At 37.8% G+C, this 21,585-nt stretch overlaps 1 protein-coding gene across 1 annotated transcript in view; it reads right to left on the bottom strand.

Moving 5' to 3' along the window:
• Positions 1 to 21,585, bottom strand: part of LOC123875014 (synaptogenesis protein syg-2-like) — a 234,867-nt gene that overhangs the window by 194,455 nt on the left and 18,827 nt on the right. Inside the window, exon 3 of the mRNA XM_045920640.1 lies at positions 16,199 to 16,376. Within this exon, the coding sequence (XP_045776596.1) occupies positions 16,199 to 16,313 (115 nt within the window). The 5' untranslated portion in view covers positions 16,314 to 16,376. The remainder of the gene's footprint in view (positions 1 to 16,198; positions 16,377 to 21,585) is intronic.

Raw genomic sequence — 21,585 nt, forward strand, 5'->3', positions numbered from 1 at the left:
TAAATGTAAGCTGTTTTGATATAAATAGAAGTTTGGATAGTAGGTGTGCATATTAATACAGTACATTATGACCACATGCGTCGTGGTATGTGACGCTGGGAAATAGACCGTTTAACCATCGTCCATTTGCGAGTCCATTTCCAACGAAATGCAAACAAAACTATACACTATGGATTTGAGTCACACGCTGCGGTTTGCAGCCGGATAACCACCCGTTTGTTTGAATTTTGATTATTTTGTCTATATAATGACACATTTTAGTACAGCAAACCGGAGAAAATTTCAAAAAAAAAAGTGCCATTTATGAAAATTATTTAATTTAATTATTTAATTTTTCCTCGTGGATTCGGTCTTTTAGAAAAATTAATAGCAACTCTTTTTTTTTCCTTAATAAAAAGTAGCTACTGTTATGACAAAATTCATTAAGATTGGTTCAGCTGTAAAACATTGAATATGTAAAAGACATACATATATACAGAGAGATAGACAAATATATTTTGGCATTTTTTATGTAAGTTTGGATAGTATGCATAAGTTTTTAATACAGCACATTATGACCACATGCGTCACAGTATGTGGCGCGGGGAAATGGACCGTTTAACGTAATTGTCCATTTGCGAGTCCATTTCAGGCGGAGTGCAAACAAAATTATACACTATGGATTTGAGTCACGCTGCGGTTTGCGGCCGGATACCCGCCCGTGTGTTTGAGTTTTGATTGTTTTGCTAGTGAATATAACGTATTCACTATAAAATATAGCGAACTAGCTTATGTCCATGATTCCATTCTCGTGGACTACACAAATTTCAAACCTCTATTTTACCCCCTTAGGAGTTGACTTTCCAAAAATCTTTTCCTAGCGGGGGTGTACGTCATAATATTAGCTATCTGCATGCCCAGCCCGATCCTAGCTATAGTTTGAGCTGTGCGTTATATATATCAGTCAGTCAGTTCATCAATCAGTCAGTTAGTTTTTCCTTTAAAATAAATATAGATAAGTAGGTACTTATAGGAAAAACCTGATAGCTAATCCTCAGAGTTTAGAGTTAATTTTTTTCCTGAAAAATTCCTACAAAATAGTTTTCCTAACTAAAAATTAAGTAACGAAAATTAATTGAGATACATTTTGTCGATTTATTAAAAGAATAATAAGCATTACATACTATTTATATTTATTTATTTAATAATCCGACAGTGATTTAAAAAAAACCGGCCAAGTGCAAGCCAGACTCACGCACTGAGGGTTCCGTACTCGGGTATTTTTTCCAACATTGTACGATAAATCAAAAATTATAATTCATAAAAATCTGTTTTAGGATGTACAGGTAAAGCCCTTTCATATGATACCCCACTTGCTACTTATAGTTATCTTACTTTGAAAATTTAAACACATTTTAATTTTTTTTAATAATGTAACCACAAATTCACGGTTTTTAGATTTATTCCTGTACTTGTGCTTTAAGACCTACCTACCTACCAAATTTCATGATTCTAGGTCAACGGGAAGTACCCTATAGGTTTTCTTGACAGACACGACAGACAGACAAACAGACAACAAAGTGAACCTATAAAGCTTCCGTTTTTCCTTTTGAAATATGGAACCCTAAAAAGGCAGACATACCTAATAATTGTCACTCACGGACTAGTTTCCACAACTATCAAAGAAAATGCCTTTAAATAAATAAATAATAAATAGGCTTTATTGTTTTCTTATTGCTAGTTACATAAACATTTGTTATAAATTAAATCTATAAAATAAAAAACTAACAATTAACACTAGACTTAGACTTAGACTTTAAGACTATATTGTTTAAATCACAGTATAGGGTAGAGGTCAAGGTATGAGCTGAATATTTACAAAAAAGCGTCACGATTAAGAAATATTACAAGATTAAATATTTACTCTAATCCATAAAACCCCTTACTTAATTTTAATTTACGATTGTGTCGTAAAAAATTGCATTAAAATAATAAAAACGTGTATAAAAAATTTAATTTCAAACTGTCTAGACCGTCTAGACGTGAATTGTGAACGATAGCGATGGCACTAAAAAGTTAGAACAACACTGGATGGAAAAACAGTAAACTTTTAATAAAGGGGTGAGTTCACTGAATCTATGACGATAGACTATCGTAGATTCATTATTATCAACAAACTGAAACTATTCTTAAACAAATATAAACTTTTATAATAATCCTTATTTCTCTTGTTTTTCGTCATAACACTCTTGGCAGAGCGGTCATGGTCATCACGAATTAACGATTTTGGGGCCAGATGTTCTACGCCTCATGCATAAAATGCAGGACGCTGGTTTTCAGCTGTGACCCGGGTGATGTCACAGCTACAACAGTAAATCATATATAACACTAATATTATATAGACGAAAGTTTGTGTGTGTGTGTGTGTGTGTGTGTGTGTGTGTGTGTGTGTGTGTGTGTGATAGATTATATCCTGGATTAACTCATAGGCTACTTTTTATCCCGAAAAATCAATGAGTTCCCACGGGATTTTTAAAAACCTATATCCACGAAAACCAAGTCGCGGGTATCAGCTAGTTATAAATAAATAAAAAATTTAGGATGCAAAAGTAAAATTCCCAAACTCAAAAAATCATAAAAACAAAATTTTTATTTATGTTCGATCATCTTGCGTGCGTGTGTATTTCGGCCATTGTCTTGTCCGTCAGAGTGAGTAATAATATCATTTGCTAATAACACTCTGACCTCGCTTCTCCTGAACTAAAGTTTGAAGCAAACAAAACGCGTAGCGAGACATGGTCACTAACTATAGGCCTCATAAGAAACCTCATGCGTCTCTCAGCGGACGATGGAGGTACTTGGAATTTCTCTAGGTAGGTTAAAACGAGCTCTTAAAACGAGCGTAATACGTGCAATAATGTTCTAGTCTGAAACGGATTTCACAGATGCAACCGGCGCGCTGCATCATACGATTCCTGGTAGGTATTGCAAAATCTTCAAATCGCCATAGTGCTTTGTCTGTCCAAGGCCCAAGCTTTAAGATTATTATCGTGGGCAGTTGATATCTCGGGAACCTTATCTTAACTAATGTGTTCTACTTTACTAGTTTGACCTTAATAGATTTCGGGGGTCAATGAGCGAAATCTTGGAGCGTTATAAATGGCTTTAACTTGGGCTGTTACGGTTATGTGTAGGTTAAGTTGGTCGGGCATATCTAGATATCAAAATCTAGATCATTCATTTGTTGAAATGGGTATATAAAATGACTACTTAATTCTGAAAAAGCTTCAAGATGTATAGCGATCTGTAAATGTTTAAACAAGATAAAGTTGAAAACTAAACCCCGACTGCGATCGTCTCAATAAACGCTGAAATTTTATAGTAAAATTGTTTTTCTGTCGCTTGTTGTAGTACATTTATATTTATAAACTCAGAATTTTCTCCTCTTTCATTTGACACTCGATACAATAGCAAAAAAAAATTTGGAGAACCTCACTCTTTTTTTTGTAACATCCGTTAGGTCAATTTTTTCGTATAAAATGTAGCCTATGTCACCCGGACCTTTACGACGAATCGATTGACACCTCATAGGCTCATTCATCAAAATTGGCCCATTAGTTTAGGCGCTACGGTGGAACACACAGAATCTGGATACAAGCACACACACCCATATACATAGACTGCTAAAATCATAACCCGCAGTCGGGTAAAAAAAGCATTTGCAGAGCCGTCATATAAATCATTCCTTCCATGTTTTTTAAAAAATAAACATACCTAGTAATAATATAATATGTAACATGATCGAACAAACTGCTATACAATTTGACGGAATTTTAATAATGATATATCTGCATACAAATAAATAACAAAAAAAAAAAACCTATTATTATATACCTAACTGTAAATTTGTTTGTGAGTTTGACCTTCATTCACGCCGCAATGCAGCCAGCGATTTTTTGCATGGATAAATAATAGTTAAAAACCTGGAAAGTGACGGGCTTCTTGACCACTTAATTCTTTAATACCTTCTTATGGCCTGTTTTTTAACCCCCGACCCAAAAAAGGGGGTGGTGTAAGTAGGACGTGTGTGTTGTGTATCTGTCTGTGGCATCGTAGCTCCTAAACTAATGAACCGATTTTTATTTAGTTTTTTTCGTTTGAAAGGTGGCTTGATCGAGAGTGTTCTTAGCTATAATCCAAGAAAATCGGTTCAGCCATTTGAAAGTTATCAGCTCTTTTCTAGTTACTGTAACCTTCACTTGTCGGGGGTTTTATAAATTTTTAATTTACACTTGTTATTGTGAAGGCTTGCCCTCGACGAAAATCATGCCTGAAAAACAGATCAATGAGGAAGTCTAGGTTGCCTAGAACAAGCCTAACCACTTTAGCCTAGAAAGTATTCAAGTAAGTTGATCATTAATGCCTCCATAAGAGTAAATTTCACCGCGTCATCACTGCGTCTTAATTATGCAACACAATTTCCCTGGATATCGGATTTGAAAAACCAATTAAAACGTCTGGCGTTTAGTCTGGCGCTTACGCGGTGAATGAAAGAATTTCAAAGCAATACCTCGCCGTTATGTCGAATTAAACGTCGTCGGTGCCAGATGCTTTTTGATTTTGAAATTCCTTTGAAGTTTATTCAAAATTTACTTCAAATTTAATTTAAACTAGCTGAATCACCGCAGCTTTGCTCAGGTGCAATTTACAAAAATCCTTTATTAATGGAGGCACGTTCACGATAGTCAGGAAAGTCCTAACGAAATGTCAAGGATTCACCTACACTAGAGTTTATTCTATAAATTAGATTTTTATCAATCTTAATAAACAATTGTATGGGAAGGCACTGGCACCTAAAATACGGGCTGTCCTAGTTTAGGGGCCAGGACTCCAGGAAACACATGTACCTACGAGTACTTAAATAAGATAAATAAATTTTCATTTCATTTCAAATTTTCATTTCATTTCATTTTCATATCATTTCATTTCACTGGCAAATCCTGATTCAGGATTAAACCGAGAGCTCATTCGCTCTAGTTCACTCTTCCGCAGTGCACTGCAAAATGTGCACCCAACTTTACCTTTTATTGGCGGTCAAGTTTGACGGTAACTATAAAATAATTTTAACCGCCTAATAGTCAACTCTGCTGGTTACCAGTAGGTACTATCTAATCCGCTAAATATAAAATCGTTAAAAGTTACCCTCTTTACCATACAAATACAATGCTCAAGATTTTTTTAATTTTTTTGACTTTTTAATTTTTGCGATTTAATATCTAATATCCACTGTCCACATTCAGAACGTCTAAGAGTTTGATGACAAAGAGATTTCCGCTTTAACCACAGCGCTGTGAGCGCTTGATAAGTTAATTAAAATAACATATTATTTTAATTGAAACGTGGTGAAAAATGAAAAAAAAAAATTTCTTACTCACCAATTAAGCTGAGTGAGAGTGGATTTTTGCATATAGCATTATTCAGATTTTAAAAGTTTTATTTTAATTAATTATGAGTATATTTGACTCCACATATTTTTTACGGGTAATGTATTGATTTTTATTTCATGTTCATTTAATTATATGGGATAAGAAACTTTTAAATCAACAGTATTACCTACCTACCTATAGAAATTCAGTTCAGTAAGTTCAGTTAATTGTAAGGACTTTATGAAATGAAATGTCATAATAATTGTATAGCATGTTCCAGTGTATAGCATGATTTAATAGATCAGAAAGAGTGTAAGGGTAAAATGAACCTCGTTTGCTATCTTCAAAAATTCACCTATTTTACTATTAAATCTCATCTCGTAAAAAACTACATTTTGCAATATTATGAGATAAATTTTCAGCAAACGCTTTGGTATCCAAACTAAGACTTTATGAATCTATACATTCAAAACACAAAAAGAAGTGTCAAATATGAAAAACCTGGAGGCTGTCATAGGTTGGGAGTTCGACATATCAAAACACGGGCTTACCATGACAGGTGACAAAACGCGCCAAACGAATCGTTTAGCTTTTTGAAATGTTGTTAAAAATCCCGAACTACTGCCATTTTATAACTTTTAAAAGTTTTGCATAAACTTTTTGACGAGGTTTACTCCCCTGTTTCGCAGAGGAAAAATATTTCAACAAACGTGTCCATTTTTATGGCTCTATAATGAAACAAAAGATCCTCACAGTTTCATCGTATCAGTGTCGGTCTGTATGTCATAATATTATGTAGTTAGAAACTATAGAGCTGTAATTTTTTTTAATAAAAAATATTTATTTATTAAGTTCATTTATTTTAAACAAACATACATTTTACAATGACCATGGTTCTAAAGTAGAGAGCATACCAGCAGGCAGGTCACCTGATGTTAAGTGATTACCGCCGCCCATGACATTTGCAGCACCAGAGTAACCGCTGATATATTACCGGCCTTTCAGGTATTTGTAGATCCGCCATTTGAATAAAAAAATCCACCCAAAAAAAATCCGTCGACCGTTTACGTACTCCACCAGTACAGTACATCCAACCGATGCGCCGCAAACCGGTTTCATCAGAAAGGCAATAATGCGAAGATAGTTTTAGACCACTAAAACAATGCATTAGGCACATTCTTTTTTAGCATAGCAAAACACGCTAAGTGCACTAAACTAATATACCTACTAGCAATAAATATGTATTTGTATAATCATTATATGGGCAGCTGTAATACAAAGCCAATTGCTTCCATGTTTAATCAAATCACCTCAAAACTAGGCCTCTCACTTAATTCAGCATTGTAGCTGAACAAGTTTTGTTAGTTTAGTTTAAACAGATTTGTGGGCTGACTGGTACAAATGACGATGCGACGAAAACAGGGGCGAGAGGGGGTGGGGACTGAGAAGAGGGGGGCATGTGAAAAACAGCGCGGTGGCGGCAGAGGTCGCCTCGTTATGTTACCCGTCACTGGTAAACCCTGTTTTGATGTCTGTCTGAATAACTTTTGAGATAGAATAAGACCCAACGATTTTTGGCGGACTCTGCACTTTCTGTGACGCAAATAATAGCGGATAGTCGATTGTACTCTATTTGTTTATTAATTAAATTAAGCAAACAGTAAATAAAAGTAGTAAATACAAGTGTTTTTAACCCCCGACCCAAAAAGAGGGGTGTTATAAGTTTGACGTGTGTATCTGTGTATCTGTCTGTGGCATCGTAGCTCCTAAACTAATGAACTGATTTTAATATAGTTAGTTTTTGTTTGAAAGGTGGCTTGATTGAGTGTGTTCTTAGCTATAATCCAAGAAAGTTGGGTCAGCCGTTTTCAAGTTATCAGCTCTTTTCTAGTTACTGTAACCTTCACTTGTCGGAGGGTTATAAATTTTTTATTTACACTTGTATCTCTAGTATTAATACATAAAAAGTCGTATCAATAGCTGTTACTATATTTAGTTGGTAGGTATACCAACCTAAGTAGAGGGTGCGCTAAAAAATACCGGGCCAACGTCGAAATCGTTATAGCTTACGCCAGTTTTTGTTTATCAAGCCATTAAGTCAGCCTAGTTCCAAAAGTTCTGAGTTCGACGTTTGGACAGTAATGTAGTTCTAGCCAAAGAGATTTACCTAAAGATTAGAGCAGACAATTTGGTTTATTCCGCTGCATACAATCTCTAACTCTCTTTCCCCACAGAAATAAATATATCGCCAATAAATTCTGGTTTTTAAGGAAATAGACGAAAACACTATGTAGCCCACTATTAAATTATCTGATAACTCAGTAAAATACATATAGAGATTAGTCATCGAAGTGGAATGATTATTATTGTTAGATTATTGTTTTTTTTTATTTTCTATGTTAGCTTCCTAACCTGAAAAGTTTACGTGTCATATCTATTAAGATTTAACTATGCATAAAATTATTTTTATCAGGTGACAGCGCTGGCCCCTGTCCTGTCCAAGACGGGTTATTTGATGAAAAATAGCCAATTAGCTTTTGTTTTGACTTTTGTCCTATCTGTAATAAATACAAAGCTATAAACCACTATGACCAGAACAAAGATTTATTTACTTATTTAAACATCTTTACCTTTTGTTAAATATTTACACAAAGAATAAAAATATAGGAAACAGTTTAAAAACAAGTGTACCTAAATTAAAAAGTTATAACACCCCCGACAAGTGAAGGTTACAGTAACTAGAAAAAAAACTTATAACTTTCAAACTGCTGAACCGATTTTCTTGGATGATAGCTAAGAACACTCTCTATCAAGCCACCTTTCAAACAAAAACAGACTAAATTAAAATCGGTTCATTCGTTTAGGCGCTACGATGCCACAGACAGATACACAGATACACAGATACACACGTCAAACTTATAACACCCCTCTTTTTGGGTCGGGGGTTAACAAAGGACGACGTCTAAAGTGATCTCTTCCAATCATTCCTCACTTATAAACTTATAGAACTGTAAGATGTAAATATGTACCTAAATGTACCTAAATATGTGAATTAAACAGATCAAATTTTACCAAGTACCTACCTATCCAGTTTTCCACGAGGAAAGTTACAAATACATCCGTTCAAAATAATATTTGGGTTCTGCGCACCAGTGAGCCAGGGGATTAATTTTTAATTAAAACTTAAGTCCTAATCAAAATTTCGGTACATTTCGGGCAAATATACCCACACCTTGTTAGTCGAATTAATTTTTGCTAATTTTAGCGTTTCCGAAATACGTAATGAACTGTCGGAACTGCCTGTAACTTCTGTAGATAACCTGGTTCTAAGGTTGCTAACAAAAATAGACCCAACTTGCCACTTTTCAATTTCATTTCACCTGTAGAAAATCTAACAGAGTTCATAATAATTATCATCAATCCATACTAATATGTTAAATTCGAAAGTGTGTCTGGCTGTCTGTATGTTTGCTAGCTTTTCACGGCCCAACGGTTTAACCGATTTTGATGGGTACAGAGTTAGCTTACATCCCGGGGACGGGCATAAGCTACTTTTTATCCCGGAAATCAAAGAGTTCCCACGGGATTTTTAAAAGCTCACCTGTTAAACCAAATCGGTTTAACAGGTGAGCCGTGAGGCATGCAGGTCTTCTATACTGTTCTCAAGATGTGTGAAGTCTTACAATCCGAATTTGGTCAGCGTGGCGGACTATCGCCTAAATTCTTCTCATTCTGAGGGAAACCCTATGCTCCGTAGTGGGCCGGCGATGAGTTGATCATGATGATGATAGACGATACGGTTTGTTGGTTCGGAAAAAACCACTGGTTCGGAATGCCATATATATGCTCCGAACCAGTGGTTTTTGACGATTCAAAAGTCCTTGTAAAAGTGTATTTGTATTCTTAACTAGTTGATGCCCGCGACTTCGTTCGCGTGGATGTAGGTTTTTTAAATTCCCGTGGGAACTCTTTGATTTTCCGGGATAAAAAGTAGCCTATGCGCTAATCCAGAGTATAATCTATCTCCATTCTAAATTTCAGCCCAATCCGTCCAGTAGTTTTTGCGTGAAGGAGTAACAAACATACACACACACACACACACACACACACACATACAAACTTTCGCCTTAATAATATTAGTGTGACTATGACCCGTTTCGGTGGTGTTGCTCTGGCGTAAATGACCCTTAAGATGGTTTAACCCCTATCAGCCGAAAGAACTCCCTTGACGAAACATCGTAATTGTTTGGCGAGCCGCCAGCTAGGCTGTGAGATACCAAGAATGCAATGGTTATGGAAATCTGTCCGTGACAGCTTGCAGTGCCGCGAGGGTCTTTTGCCCGCCAAGGACATTTTAAATACCGTCATAGTTTAGCTAACATACAGTTGCACGAACTCAGTCCCCGGTAGCCGCAGGCGTCGCCATCTGCGTAGATTGAGGTTTCTAAAATTCCCGTTCGGATTATTCAAAATCTTTTCTTTATAGGATCGGGTTATAAAAAGAACGTACATGTAAAATATAAAATTTCTAAAGTTTAAAGACTTGATATTTTGCATGAAGGTTCTCGAAGATTCCCTCAACCTACAGCTCAAATAGCTGTCTCTAGAATATAGACATAGTGCTTTGATCTGTACGCAGTTATAAAATCTGCTTTTTTTAAATAGATCCCTTGTTGAATATAGATTGCTATGTAACTGCCTAGTCTTAAATATCATACAATTTAGTTTTTTACGCCATTGTATGGCTTACAAGTATTTATAGGGATATTTATAAGAACTAAAGTTGTTGAACATCGGTATGCATACACTAGACGTGTGCAAAAAATAAATACTTAATTGAAATTATAATAAAAGACAAACCGGCTCCTACTAGCTCCTTAAGGTCTTAACGCACTTGAGCTACCCTGCGCCACGCAGTGCTGCAGATATCACACAAATATTATAAAGGAGAAAGTTTGTATGTGTGTGTGTGTGTGTGTGTGTGTGTGTGTGTGTGTGTATGTTTGTTACTCCTTCACGCAAAAACTACTGGATGGATTGGGCTGAAATTTAGAATGGAGATAGATTATACCCTGTATTAGCACATAGGCTACTTTTTATCCCCGTAAAGAGTTCCCACGGGAATTTTAAAAACCTACATCCACGCGAACGAAGTCGCGGGTATCAGCTAGTAGTTTATGAGAGATTGTATAGAGCAAACCGTACTTGAGCGACACGGCAGACAACTACGCAACGTGACGTGGTAAACATAGTTTATAATATAAGTTTGTATGGACTTTTACTATTTTATGGTTGGCATTTTAGCATTTTATTACTATAGTTGCCTTGTCAACTTACTAAGCAATCAATTTTACAACAAGGCCGTAACTTTTAAAAGCTTTTATGCTTATTCATTAGTTTGTCAGATGGTAATGAGCTACCTAATCTTGGCGTCGCCTAACTGAATGATTGCTAAACTGTGGTCAAATGCATATGAGCGCACTTAGTGTCACCTACTTTTGCAAGTTTATTCCTCTAGTTTTTGGCGAGGCTGGTGCGTTTCTAAAGAGGATAGTGCTGTATGAAGTGCTAATTTAATTTAAACTTAAATTAAGAAGTGCATTATGGAGGTAATTTATTAATTTTCATGTTTAAATTATGTAAGTTAAAAATTGTATGAACTCTACAATAATGTTAATTTATGTTATTTTTATGACAAAAGGAAAAACAGAACCCTTATAAGATCACTTTGATGTCTGTCTGTCCGTCTGTTCGTCAGTCGTATCTGTCAAGAAAACCTATTAGAGTACTTCCCGTTGACCTAGAATCATGAAATATGACAGGTACGTAGGACTCATAGCTGACTAAGTATAAGCTAGACTTAAGTAAAGGAAACAATCCAACAACCGTGAATTTGTGGTTACATCATTAAAAAAAAACTAAAAATGTGTTTAAATTTTCAAAGTGAAATAACTATTTCAAGTGGGGTATCACATGATAGGGCTTTACCTGTGCATTCTAAAACAGATTTTTATTTATTTTTTGCATTTTTTTGATTTAACGTGCAAAATGACGAAAAAATATCCGAGTACGGAATCCTCAGTGTGCGAGTCTGACTCGCACTTGGCTGGATTTGTTATTATAAAGGTTCAAACTTAACCATGCTAGGCTGAAGAAAACCAAACAAATAAAGGGAACGTTAATTTTTATTCAGACATCTTTACTGCGCCAGCAAACCGATACTACTTATGAATAAATCGTTAAAAAGTTCGTTCCTGGAAAAACGAAGAAACGACTGGGAAAGAGCAACAAAATCGTTACCAACACAGCAGTAAAACCTGCAAAGGTAAATTCATCGAGTAATGCAAATATCTACATCGATGACACTGGAAAGGCTTGACAAGACAAAGGATTTGGCCTGACGCCAATCCCGGAAAGAAAACTTCGCAATTCCCATCTCTAAAGCGGATTACACACGATGCGGTAAATCTAAAATCCTCCGTGAAGTCAAACTCCTCAAAAACATTGCTGGTGTGCCAACATTGGACTTAAAATATCTCGTACACTTTACCTATAAGTAACTAAAATAAAAGTTTAAAGTAGAACAGTGTAGAGTCAGCGACGAATCTAGGTTTGCACTCATCCATTATAGTCGGGATACGCAGGCGGGTGCAAACCTATCTTTGTCGATGTTTGTACCTACATCAATCACACTAATATTATAAAGGAGAAAGTTTGTATGTGTGTGTGTGTGTGTGTGTGTGTATGTTTGTTACTCCTTCACGCAAAAATTACTGGATGGGTTGGGCTGAAATTTAGAATGGAGATAGATTATACCCTGGATTAGCACATAGGCTACTTTTTATCCCGGAAAATCAAAGAGTTCCCACGGGAATTTAAAAAACCTACATCCACGCGAACGAAGTTGCGGGCATCAGCTAGTACTTTATAAGGTCCTGTTGTAAAGTTTTCATCTTCGTTTATACTTTGCATTAAGGACAAGATTTAATATCGTATAGCGATACAGCTTTTTTGTTAGACAATAATTATTATCCTCCAAAAATGCATAAAAATAGCTGGATCTAGATTTAGACGAAAATCTGTAGGTACCTATGGAGATAGCTTGCATCTGGGCTCCCGGAAATCCTGGATCATCGTAGTTCCCATGAGGTTTTTGTAAAACTTAAATCCTTGCGAATCAAGTCCCAAGCAGCGTTTAGTAATAAATATACAAATCATAACGTAAATAAAAATTGGTGACAAAAGTCTTTTACCACATTGTGGTAAATTACCATCTCTAAACGACCAAATGACAGTTCTAAATGTATTCCTATCCTTTTTATAACTCTCCCACCAAAAAAGGATAGCACCTGTCAATCTAGTTTAGAAATTGTGAGCCCTGTAACAGAATTAGCCACATCATCGATTAAGGCTGGAGTTCGCCAGAAGCTACATAACCAACGGTTGCGAAACCGGTTGGTTATATTTTCGAAACCGTCGTTTAAACAACCGTTTAAATATTTACTGTTCACCATGTAAAAGTGTAGCATGGTTATTAAATCGGCGGAACACCATCTGTTCTCAGCTACGTTAATCAGCCGGTTTTCTAATAATCGGATGATTTAAAAGTCGGCAAACTCCACCCTTAGTCAATCGTATCGTGTGAAGCCCGCTTAACAAGCCACGAAGCGGGCCGATCAAAGATTGCTCTGTTTTAAAACGAGAATGCAAAGTTTTGCTGTTTGAAACCGATAGTAGCTTCCCAAATAAAAATGCAAATTGTACTGCTTGCTTGTTGTTCCCTGTTACAGGAAACTTTGCCAGTCTTGTACGCTCCGGTTTAATGACATCCCACTTTAAGTTTGGGGAACTTTGCCGTCGAAATATTATTTTGTGTTTACTTTATATTCTTAGTTAGTTTTATCGCTCACTTAGTAGATAATAAGTGATTATTAACTAACTATAAACTTAAAATTGTTACTATTTGTACTACTGGAGCTTTTCAATGCAATGTATTTATTATACTAGATAATAATATCCATTTTCAAAAGTCGGTAGGATTGTTTCGAGAGACGGGTATAACGACTTAAAATCCAGCCCCTTATAACATAAATGATTGAGATTTGTAAAATGAATCGATATTACTTTTCAGTCCTACTTTTAATATTACAAGTGAAAATTAAAAATTTATAACACCCCCGGACAAGTGAAGGTTACAGTAACTAGAAAAGAGTTGATAACTTTCAAACGGCTGAACCGATTTTTTTTTAGATTATAGCTAAGAACACTCTCGATCAAGCCACCTTAAAAACAAGAAAAACTAAATTAAAATCGGTTCATTAGTTTAGGAGCTACGATGCCACAGACAGATACACAGATACACACGTCAAACTTATAACACTTAACTTACATAACTTTTTGGGTCGGGGGTTAATAAATGTATTTTAGACTAGCTGACGCCCGCGACTTCGTCTGCGTGGATTTAGGTTTTTCGAAATCCCGTGGGAACTCTTTGGTTTTCCGGGATAAAAAGTAGCCTATGTGCTAATCCAGGATATTATCTATCTCCATTCCGAATTTCAGCCAAATCCGTCTAGTAGTTTTTGCGTGAAGGAGTAACAAACATACACACACACACACACACACATACAAACTTTCACCTTTATAATATTAGTGTGATGTTTGCATGTTTGCTACTCCTTCAAGCCACAATGATTGAATTGACTTAGCTTAAAGGAATGAAGATACATAGTTTACATCCAGAATTAACACATAGGCTACTTTTAATGAATTCACGTACAGATCGTTAAAAAACTTGGTATATCCACGGGTATTAATTTATGGGCATTATCTAGTCATCAATAAAAAGAATCCTTAAGTAAAAGAGTCTTAAAAATCCCTTGAAGTTTCGCTGAGTTCGTTAGCGCAAAGTTGAGGCATCAAGTGCTTCGCCGCGTCGCTACAATAAAATACAATGAAGAAAGAGTACAAAGTTAGACTCGGCGCACCTGCGAATGGCACGCCGCGTTGAATAATAAAATACTCCTCGAATAATATGTCCTCCAAGAATATTACGTTAGATATGAAAACTCGGCTTTTTAAAAAGAAACTTTAACCTCAATTATTACGTCTTGTCTGGTCTTTATATACCTAGTGTCTGTCTAAGGCTACGTTCAGACCATGATATTATAAGTATTCGGTGGAAACTCGGCTTGTTAAAAATCATCATTATCAACCAATCGCCCCGCTCACTACTGAGTAAGGGTCTCCTCTATTTAAGTAAGCTCTTGACTGCAATCTCACCTGGTGGTAAGTGATGATGCAGTGTAAGATGGAAGCGGGCTAACCTGGAAGGGGTATGGTAGTTTTCATTAAACCCATACCCCTTTGGTTTCTACACGGCATTGTACCGGAACACTAAATCGCTTGGCGGCTTTGTCAGTAGGGTGGTAACTAGCCACGGCCGAAGCCTCCCACCAGACCAGTCCAGATGCATGCAGGTTTCCTTACGAAGTTTTTCTTCCCTGTTAAAGCAAGTGATATATTGCTTAAAACCCTCATAATTCTGAAAAGTTAGAGGTGCGGTGTCCGACACCGATCCCTCGAACTCACGAATAAGAGGCCGACATCTGTCGATTGTCGATATTCTAGTATAGTACAAACATCGATGTATATGGATTAGCCTTTCCCATACAATTCCGTCCGCAAAAATACGCTTGAATCTTACGTCATCGTCATTGACAAAGTCAAGAGACTTTTGCAAATTCTATTGACTTTTTAAGCGCGTTTTTTATCTTCGAAGGGCCCATCCATATACATCGATGAGTACAAAGATAATATCAAACTTCAAGCGTGAAGACATGAACTAACATCCTCTAAGTACAATATAATACAATAAAGTGCGAGTTAAAAGTCAAACTGGCGCACCTGCAAGTGGTGTGCCGCTTTGAATAATAAACGAGAACTCAGAATGTCCTGCAGGATATTGTGGTTCACATTTTTGCTGTAAAGGAGAATTTATACTGACTGTCTTTTTCTATTTTAGATGCAGTTTATGCTGATGCTTAAATTATTTAAATCCTTAGATTGTTTAATCCTTAAATTGTATGAATGAATCTGTTTTAGTCCCGAGTTAAACACTCTAGTTTTAACTTCGATTGCGACGAGCTGAAACAATGATACCTAATTATATTTAATGCATTTTGAGAACGCACTCGCCATGTTTGCTATGTGTTAACTGTCATGTCAAAAACACAGATTACCCTTAGATTAAAAACTAAAATCGTAATATGACAGAGACATAACTAGAGCAAATATGGTTAGTGCGTTCCCAAAATGTACTACTCGTATATTCACTTTACGCAAGCGCGACTTTTGTGATCTCACTCTCATACTTCAACTCGATTTATCGGTGTATGCGTAGAAGAGCTACTTGACCAGAAGTCAAGTAGCTCTTCGACATCTCTCATTTGAGCTCTCTCATACATCGATAAATTACCCACTGCGCAGGTACAACGTCATAGGCCTTTTAACAAGACGGCATGTAAACCAATATATCACCCACTGCGCAAGTTCAAGATCGGAAACTTTTTGACGTGACACCAGACGTAGCTTACATGAATAAAGAACCGAGAGACCATACGAACATAGGAGGCAAGGCTCAGACGCTATAGTAATTTCCATAGAATTTTTTATGTCCAAGAGTATAAAAAGCTATTTTAGTCCGCCCACAGTATAAAGAAGAACTTTACGAACATGAGAAGTAAGAAAGGTATTTCATATTAAGTACACAAAGATATATTTTTAGAACTTACCTAGATCCTCTGCATCCTCACTCCACTCTCCGGTCCCGGTGACACACACAGCAGTCATCGCGAGCAGAGCTGCGTGCCTGAGCACTAGCTGCATCGTCTCACTAACTCGCCACATCCTCACATTTACAGTTCACATTACATTATCACTGACACTGAGATAACTTAAAGGATAGAGAGGCTAATGGAAACATTGTATTAATTATTTATTATTAATTGTCTCATTGGGGTTTTTTTTTCTTGTGATAGCACTCAAATATTGAAACGGATCTTAAAAGTACTCAAACCCCTGATTCTTGAAATTTATACTGGTGTTGGAGCCTTTTTTTGGGCAAGAGGATCTTCACAAAGATTTTAATATTTTTGAGTGTATCTTATTTAGATTTTTTCAGGAAAGACATTTTTCATTGATGATTAATTTCTACATTAAAATTCGAATTAAAGCTAAATTAATTTTTACTATCATCATCATCATTATTAATAATCGATAAATATCCATTGCTGGGCAAAGGTCTCTCGTAGGGCCTTCCACATGCGCCGGTCCAAGGTTTTGCGCAGCATAAATAAAGCGGCTTCCTGCGACTCATTTTTGATGTCATCTGTTCACCTAGTGGACGGGTTTTCCAACGCTGGTATTGTTAGGGCGCCCCAATGGACCTTGGGACCCAACATTGATTATAAAAATAATAACTAAACCTATTTAGACTGTAACATTGTCAAACAGAGCCTTCTTTACAACTTATGATGTTTGGCTTTGTCCTTTCTATCTATACGTTATAATGTAACGTTAAAATATCTGAGCACTGATTTTACTGAGGCTATTAATTATGTATAAGGTCTATTGTTATTACCTCTCTAGTGTTATTGTTATTCAAATCTTCTACTACGAATGTATTAATTTACATAAACAACGTTTCGTAGAAGTTATTAGACTGTTCAAATTAAATACTACTTTATCACAGGTTGCAAAGCTGAAGTGGCAATGGTCGAGGCACACAGTTCGAAGAAACGATAGACTTTGGGATCCCAAGGCTCTGGAATGGCGGCTTTGCACTGGAAAGTGGTTGGTAAACCTCCCACTAGTTGGACATACATACAGCATCAAACGAATGGAAGCAGCTGGATCCAAGCCCTGTAAAATTAATTTGAATAAATAAATATAAAAAAAGTAGCATAAAACTGTGGCGTGTGGAAGCCCACAAGAGGCCTATGTCCAGCAGTGGACGTCTTTCGTCCACAATGACGGTAACTCCTCAATTTTGGATCCACTTATTATACTAGCTGACCCAACCCGGCTTCGCTTGGTTGCATTTTCCAAAATACTTTCTTGGAGTCATATAACTGTTATGAGAAGAACCTATGTAAGTATATTCAAAATCTCAACTTTCTAAATCCAGCAGTTTGAGCTGTGCTTTTATGTACCTACCAGTCAGTTTCCCCTTTTATGTCAAACTTACTAGCTTATGCCCATGACTTTGTCTGCGTGTACTACACATATTTCAATCCTGGATTAAATTTTAAAAAACCCCATTCTTAGCGGAGGTCTACGTCGTAATAGCTTTTGCATGCCAAATTCCAGCTTGATCCGTCCAGTAGTTTGAGCTGTACGTTGATAGATCAGTCAGTCAGTTTTACCTTTTATATATTTAGAAGAAGACAAGCTAATCCGCCCCACCTTTGCTAAAATGGAATGTTTGAAAATCAGTAATAGGGTGAAATTTCTAAAAACCCTGTTCATTTTTAACTGAAAAGTCTAATTCCAATTCTCACGGATATAACTTGAAAAATGGCGGGCTTTCATGCAAACTTTTATCCCCTAATTAACCCCTGAGGGTTGCAGTTTCCAAAAATCGTGAAATAGATGTTTCTTCATTTTCAAACAAATGCCCAAATATAGCCCATGAGTATATTTGTATGTTTTATTGAAATAAAGCTTTATGTTACCTACAAATACGTTATTTTGCAACTATAGAAAGTTGGCACACCTACGCTCGTCTAAAGTGGACACTCACTGAGGAACACAAGCGTTTCCACTCTATATAAAGTGTTTTGTTTCTTAATTAGCCAGGTATCAATAATCCGATAGGACATGAATCCATATGCGTTAATGATTCAGCCTACCTAAGCCCAGTTCAAAAACCCACCCACAAAGAAGGCCAAAGTTATTATACCGTTCGTTAAGCGCTGTTTTATTCCGATCTTCAAAACTTCGTTAATTAAACTTGTTAAATGGTTTGAACTTTATGAATCCTATTTTAATTTATTGAACTACAATATTTGAGTTGGCATTTAAGTTTTTAACTGTAATTATCTTACATTGTTCTTTAGTGAGAGCTTGTGTTTAATTTATATCACTATCTGTAAAGGAATCCTCCGTGCGTCGATGATAAAATAATTAAACGACACGAGTTCCTTCGTAATAATTTAGTTTTAATTTTTTTCTCACAACAACATAAAATAAACAATGATACAAAAACAGTCTTGACGTATATTAATCTGAGTGAAGATTTTTTCTTTTTTTCAAACTTTTATTTTTAAATAAGAATGTGTGTAACCTACATCACTCCCCTCCAGAGGCCGTGTCTACGGACGATAATAATCCGGAAACCGTACTCGTCTACCGGAACGCGTGGTTCGCAATCCGGCTTGTTGCTGGGGAACATCTGGAGGTTTAGGTTGGGGAGGATTAGGTAGCTTGGGAAAGAGAGTATCGTCAGATAATATGTAGGCTGGCTTTAGTCGGTCAATTGATACAGTCACGTCTCGGCCCTTAACTTTTAATATAAAGGTTTTAGCGCCTCTCTTTAAAACTTCGTATGGCCCTGTATAAGCTGGCTGCAAGGCACCATGTAGCGTGTCTTCCCTAAGGAATACGTGGCTGCAGGTGCTCAGCTCTTTAAATACGAAGGTTTTAGGTTTAGAGTGGTGCTGAGTTGGTACTGGTTGTAGCTTCTCGGCAAAGGATCTCAAGCGAGCTGAGAAGTCGGTGATGTCGGTGGTGTAGCTTGCGATATTTTGGCCAAAAAATTCGCCAGGTAAGCGCAGTGGCTCACCGTACACCAGCTCGGCTGATGAGGCATTAAGGTCCTCTTTGATTGCGCTTCTTATGCCAAGAAGTACAAGTGGTAGAGACTCGGTCCAATTCTCGTCAGCATGACAAGTTATAGCTGCTTTCAGCTGTCGATGAAAGCGCTCGACTAAACCATTGCACTGTGGGTGGTAAGCGGTTGTGCTTCGGTGCTGAAATCCAATGGATTTCGCCAACTGCTGGAAAAGCGCCGATTGAAACTGCATTCCCCGATCCGTTATGACATCCATTGGACTTCCGTAGCGCGACACCCAACAGGAAACAAAGGCTTTGGCAACCGTCTCGGCGGTTATGTCGGTGATTGGGACAGCTTCCGGCCATCGCGTGAAGCGATCGACGGCTGTCAAGCAATACCGAAAACCGTTTGAATATGGTAGTGGGCCGACCAGGTCTATGTGGACATGTTTGAATCGCGCTGAAGGTAAAGGAAGCGTACCCAAAGGTGACGACACGTGTCGGCTTACCTTAGTGCGCTGACAGTCCAAACATGCCTTAGCCCATTCACGGCAGGTTTTGCGCATGAGAGGCCAAACAAAACGTTGTGCAACGAGCTTAGCTGTAGCGTTAGGACCAGGATGGCTAAGGGAGTGGAGGCAGTTGAAGATTTGCCTACGACAGCTCTCGGGGACGAAAGGTCTGGGAGTCGGGGTACTGACGTCGCAGTACAATTCGGTACGACTGCCAGGGATTGTCATTTTGGTGAGGCGAAGAGATGTTTCACCTTTAAGGTAGTTTGCAAGCTCGGAGTCTGTGGTTTGAGACTTGGCAAGGACTTCTAGATCGACTGGCATCTGTAGTTCGTATATGCGGGAAAGAGTGTCGGCCACGACATTGTCTTTGCCCGCGATATGTTGGATGTCCGTCGTAAACTGTGAGATGAAGTCTAAGTGTCTATACTGCCGTGGCGAACAGTTACTTTTCCGCTCATGGAAAGCGTAACATAGCGGTTTGTGATCAGTATAGACAGTGAAGTGGTTGGCCTCTAGCATGTGACGAAAGTACTTAATTCCTTCGTATATTGCAAGGAGCTCACGATCGTATGGCGAGTATTTAACCTGCGATGGGCTCAACTTACGCGAGAAGAATGCTAGGGGCTGCCAAGCTCCATCCACGTATTGTTGTAGAGCTGCTGCGATGGCTTTGTCTGAAGCGTCCGTGACGAGACCTAGTTTACCATCGGGATGAGGATGCGCCAGTAGGGCTGCATTGCACAAACTTTTCTTGCAGTCCTCGAAAGCTTGCAGTGATCTTCCTTCTATAACGACCGGATGGGAAGCTTTTACAGATCCGGTTAGCAGAGCGTTCAGAGGGGCCTGGATTTGGGCAGCGTTGGGCAAAAATCGTCTGTAAAAATTTATCATGCCCAAGAATCGCCTCAGCTCTCTGACGGTTTTGGGAGCAGGGATATCCGCGATAGCCTTGACTTTGCTATCTAAGGGTTTCGTACCTTTTTCAGAAATTTGGTAACCCAGGAATGTTACTTCAGGTGCACCAAAAACGCATTTGGCCGTGTTCACGAGTACGCCGTATTCTTGCATACGTGTGAAGAGTTGGCGCAAATGTTCTTCGTGCTGTTCCTGAGTCCTGGAAAATACCAAAAAGTCATCGAGGTATGTGTAGCAAAAGTCAAATCCACGTGTCAGCTCATCCACGAATCTCTGAAAAGTCTGCCCTGCGTTCCGCAATCCGAACGTCATAAAAGGAAATTCGTATAATCCGAAGGGAGTTGTAATGGCAGTCTTCGGAATGTCTTCCTCAGCAACCGGGATTTGGTTGTAAGCCTTGACCAAATCTATAACTGAAAAGTACTTACAACCAGTTAAGCTGTGGGAAAAGTCATGTATGTGACGTATTGGGTATTTGTCTGGTATCGTCCTTGCGTTGAGTAACCTGTAATCACCACAAGGACGCCAGCCATTATCTTTTTTGGTCGCAAGGTGGAGAGGTGATGACCACGGACTGTCAGAAGGACGAGCGGTGCCATTAGCCAGCATCGCGTCAAACTCCTGTCTGGCGATTTTCAGTTTATCTGGAGCCAGCCTTCGGGGTGAACACGACACTGGGGGTCCTGGTGTAGTGCGGATATGGTGTTGTGTGGTGTGTTTCACTATACCTGGTGTACCGGCGGGGCGAGTGATATCCGGGAATTCAGATAAAATGTTGTGATATCTGCTGTTGCCGCCGGTTGGAACCTTCACACTTGTTACAAGCATATCAGAAGTAGATATATTCTTACAGTTAGCCAATGTAGCCGTAGTTGCTATAGAAGTGAGATTATCTATTAAACGCTTGTTGCGACAAT

Source organism: Maniola jurtina, chromosome 19, assembly GCF_905333055.1.
Source record: "Maniola jurtina chromosome 19, ilManJurt1.1, whole genome shotgun sequence".
In the NCBI taxonomy this organism is placed as follows: Eukaryota; Metazoa; Arthropoda; class Insecta; order Lepidoptera; family Nymphalidae; genus Maniola; species Maniola jurtina.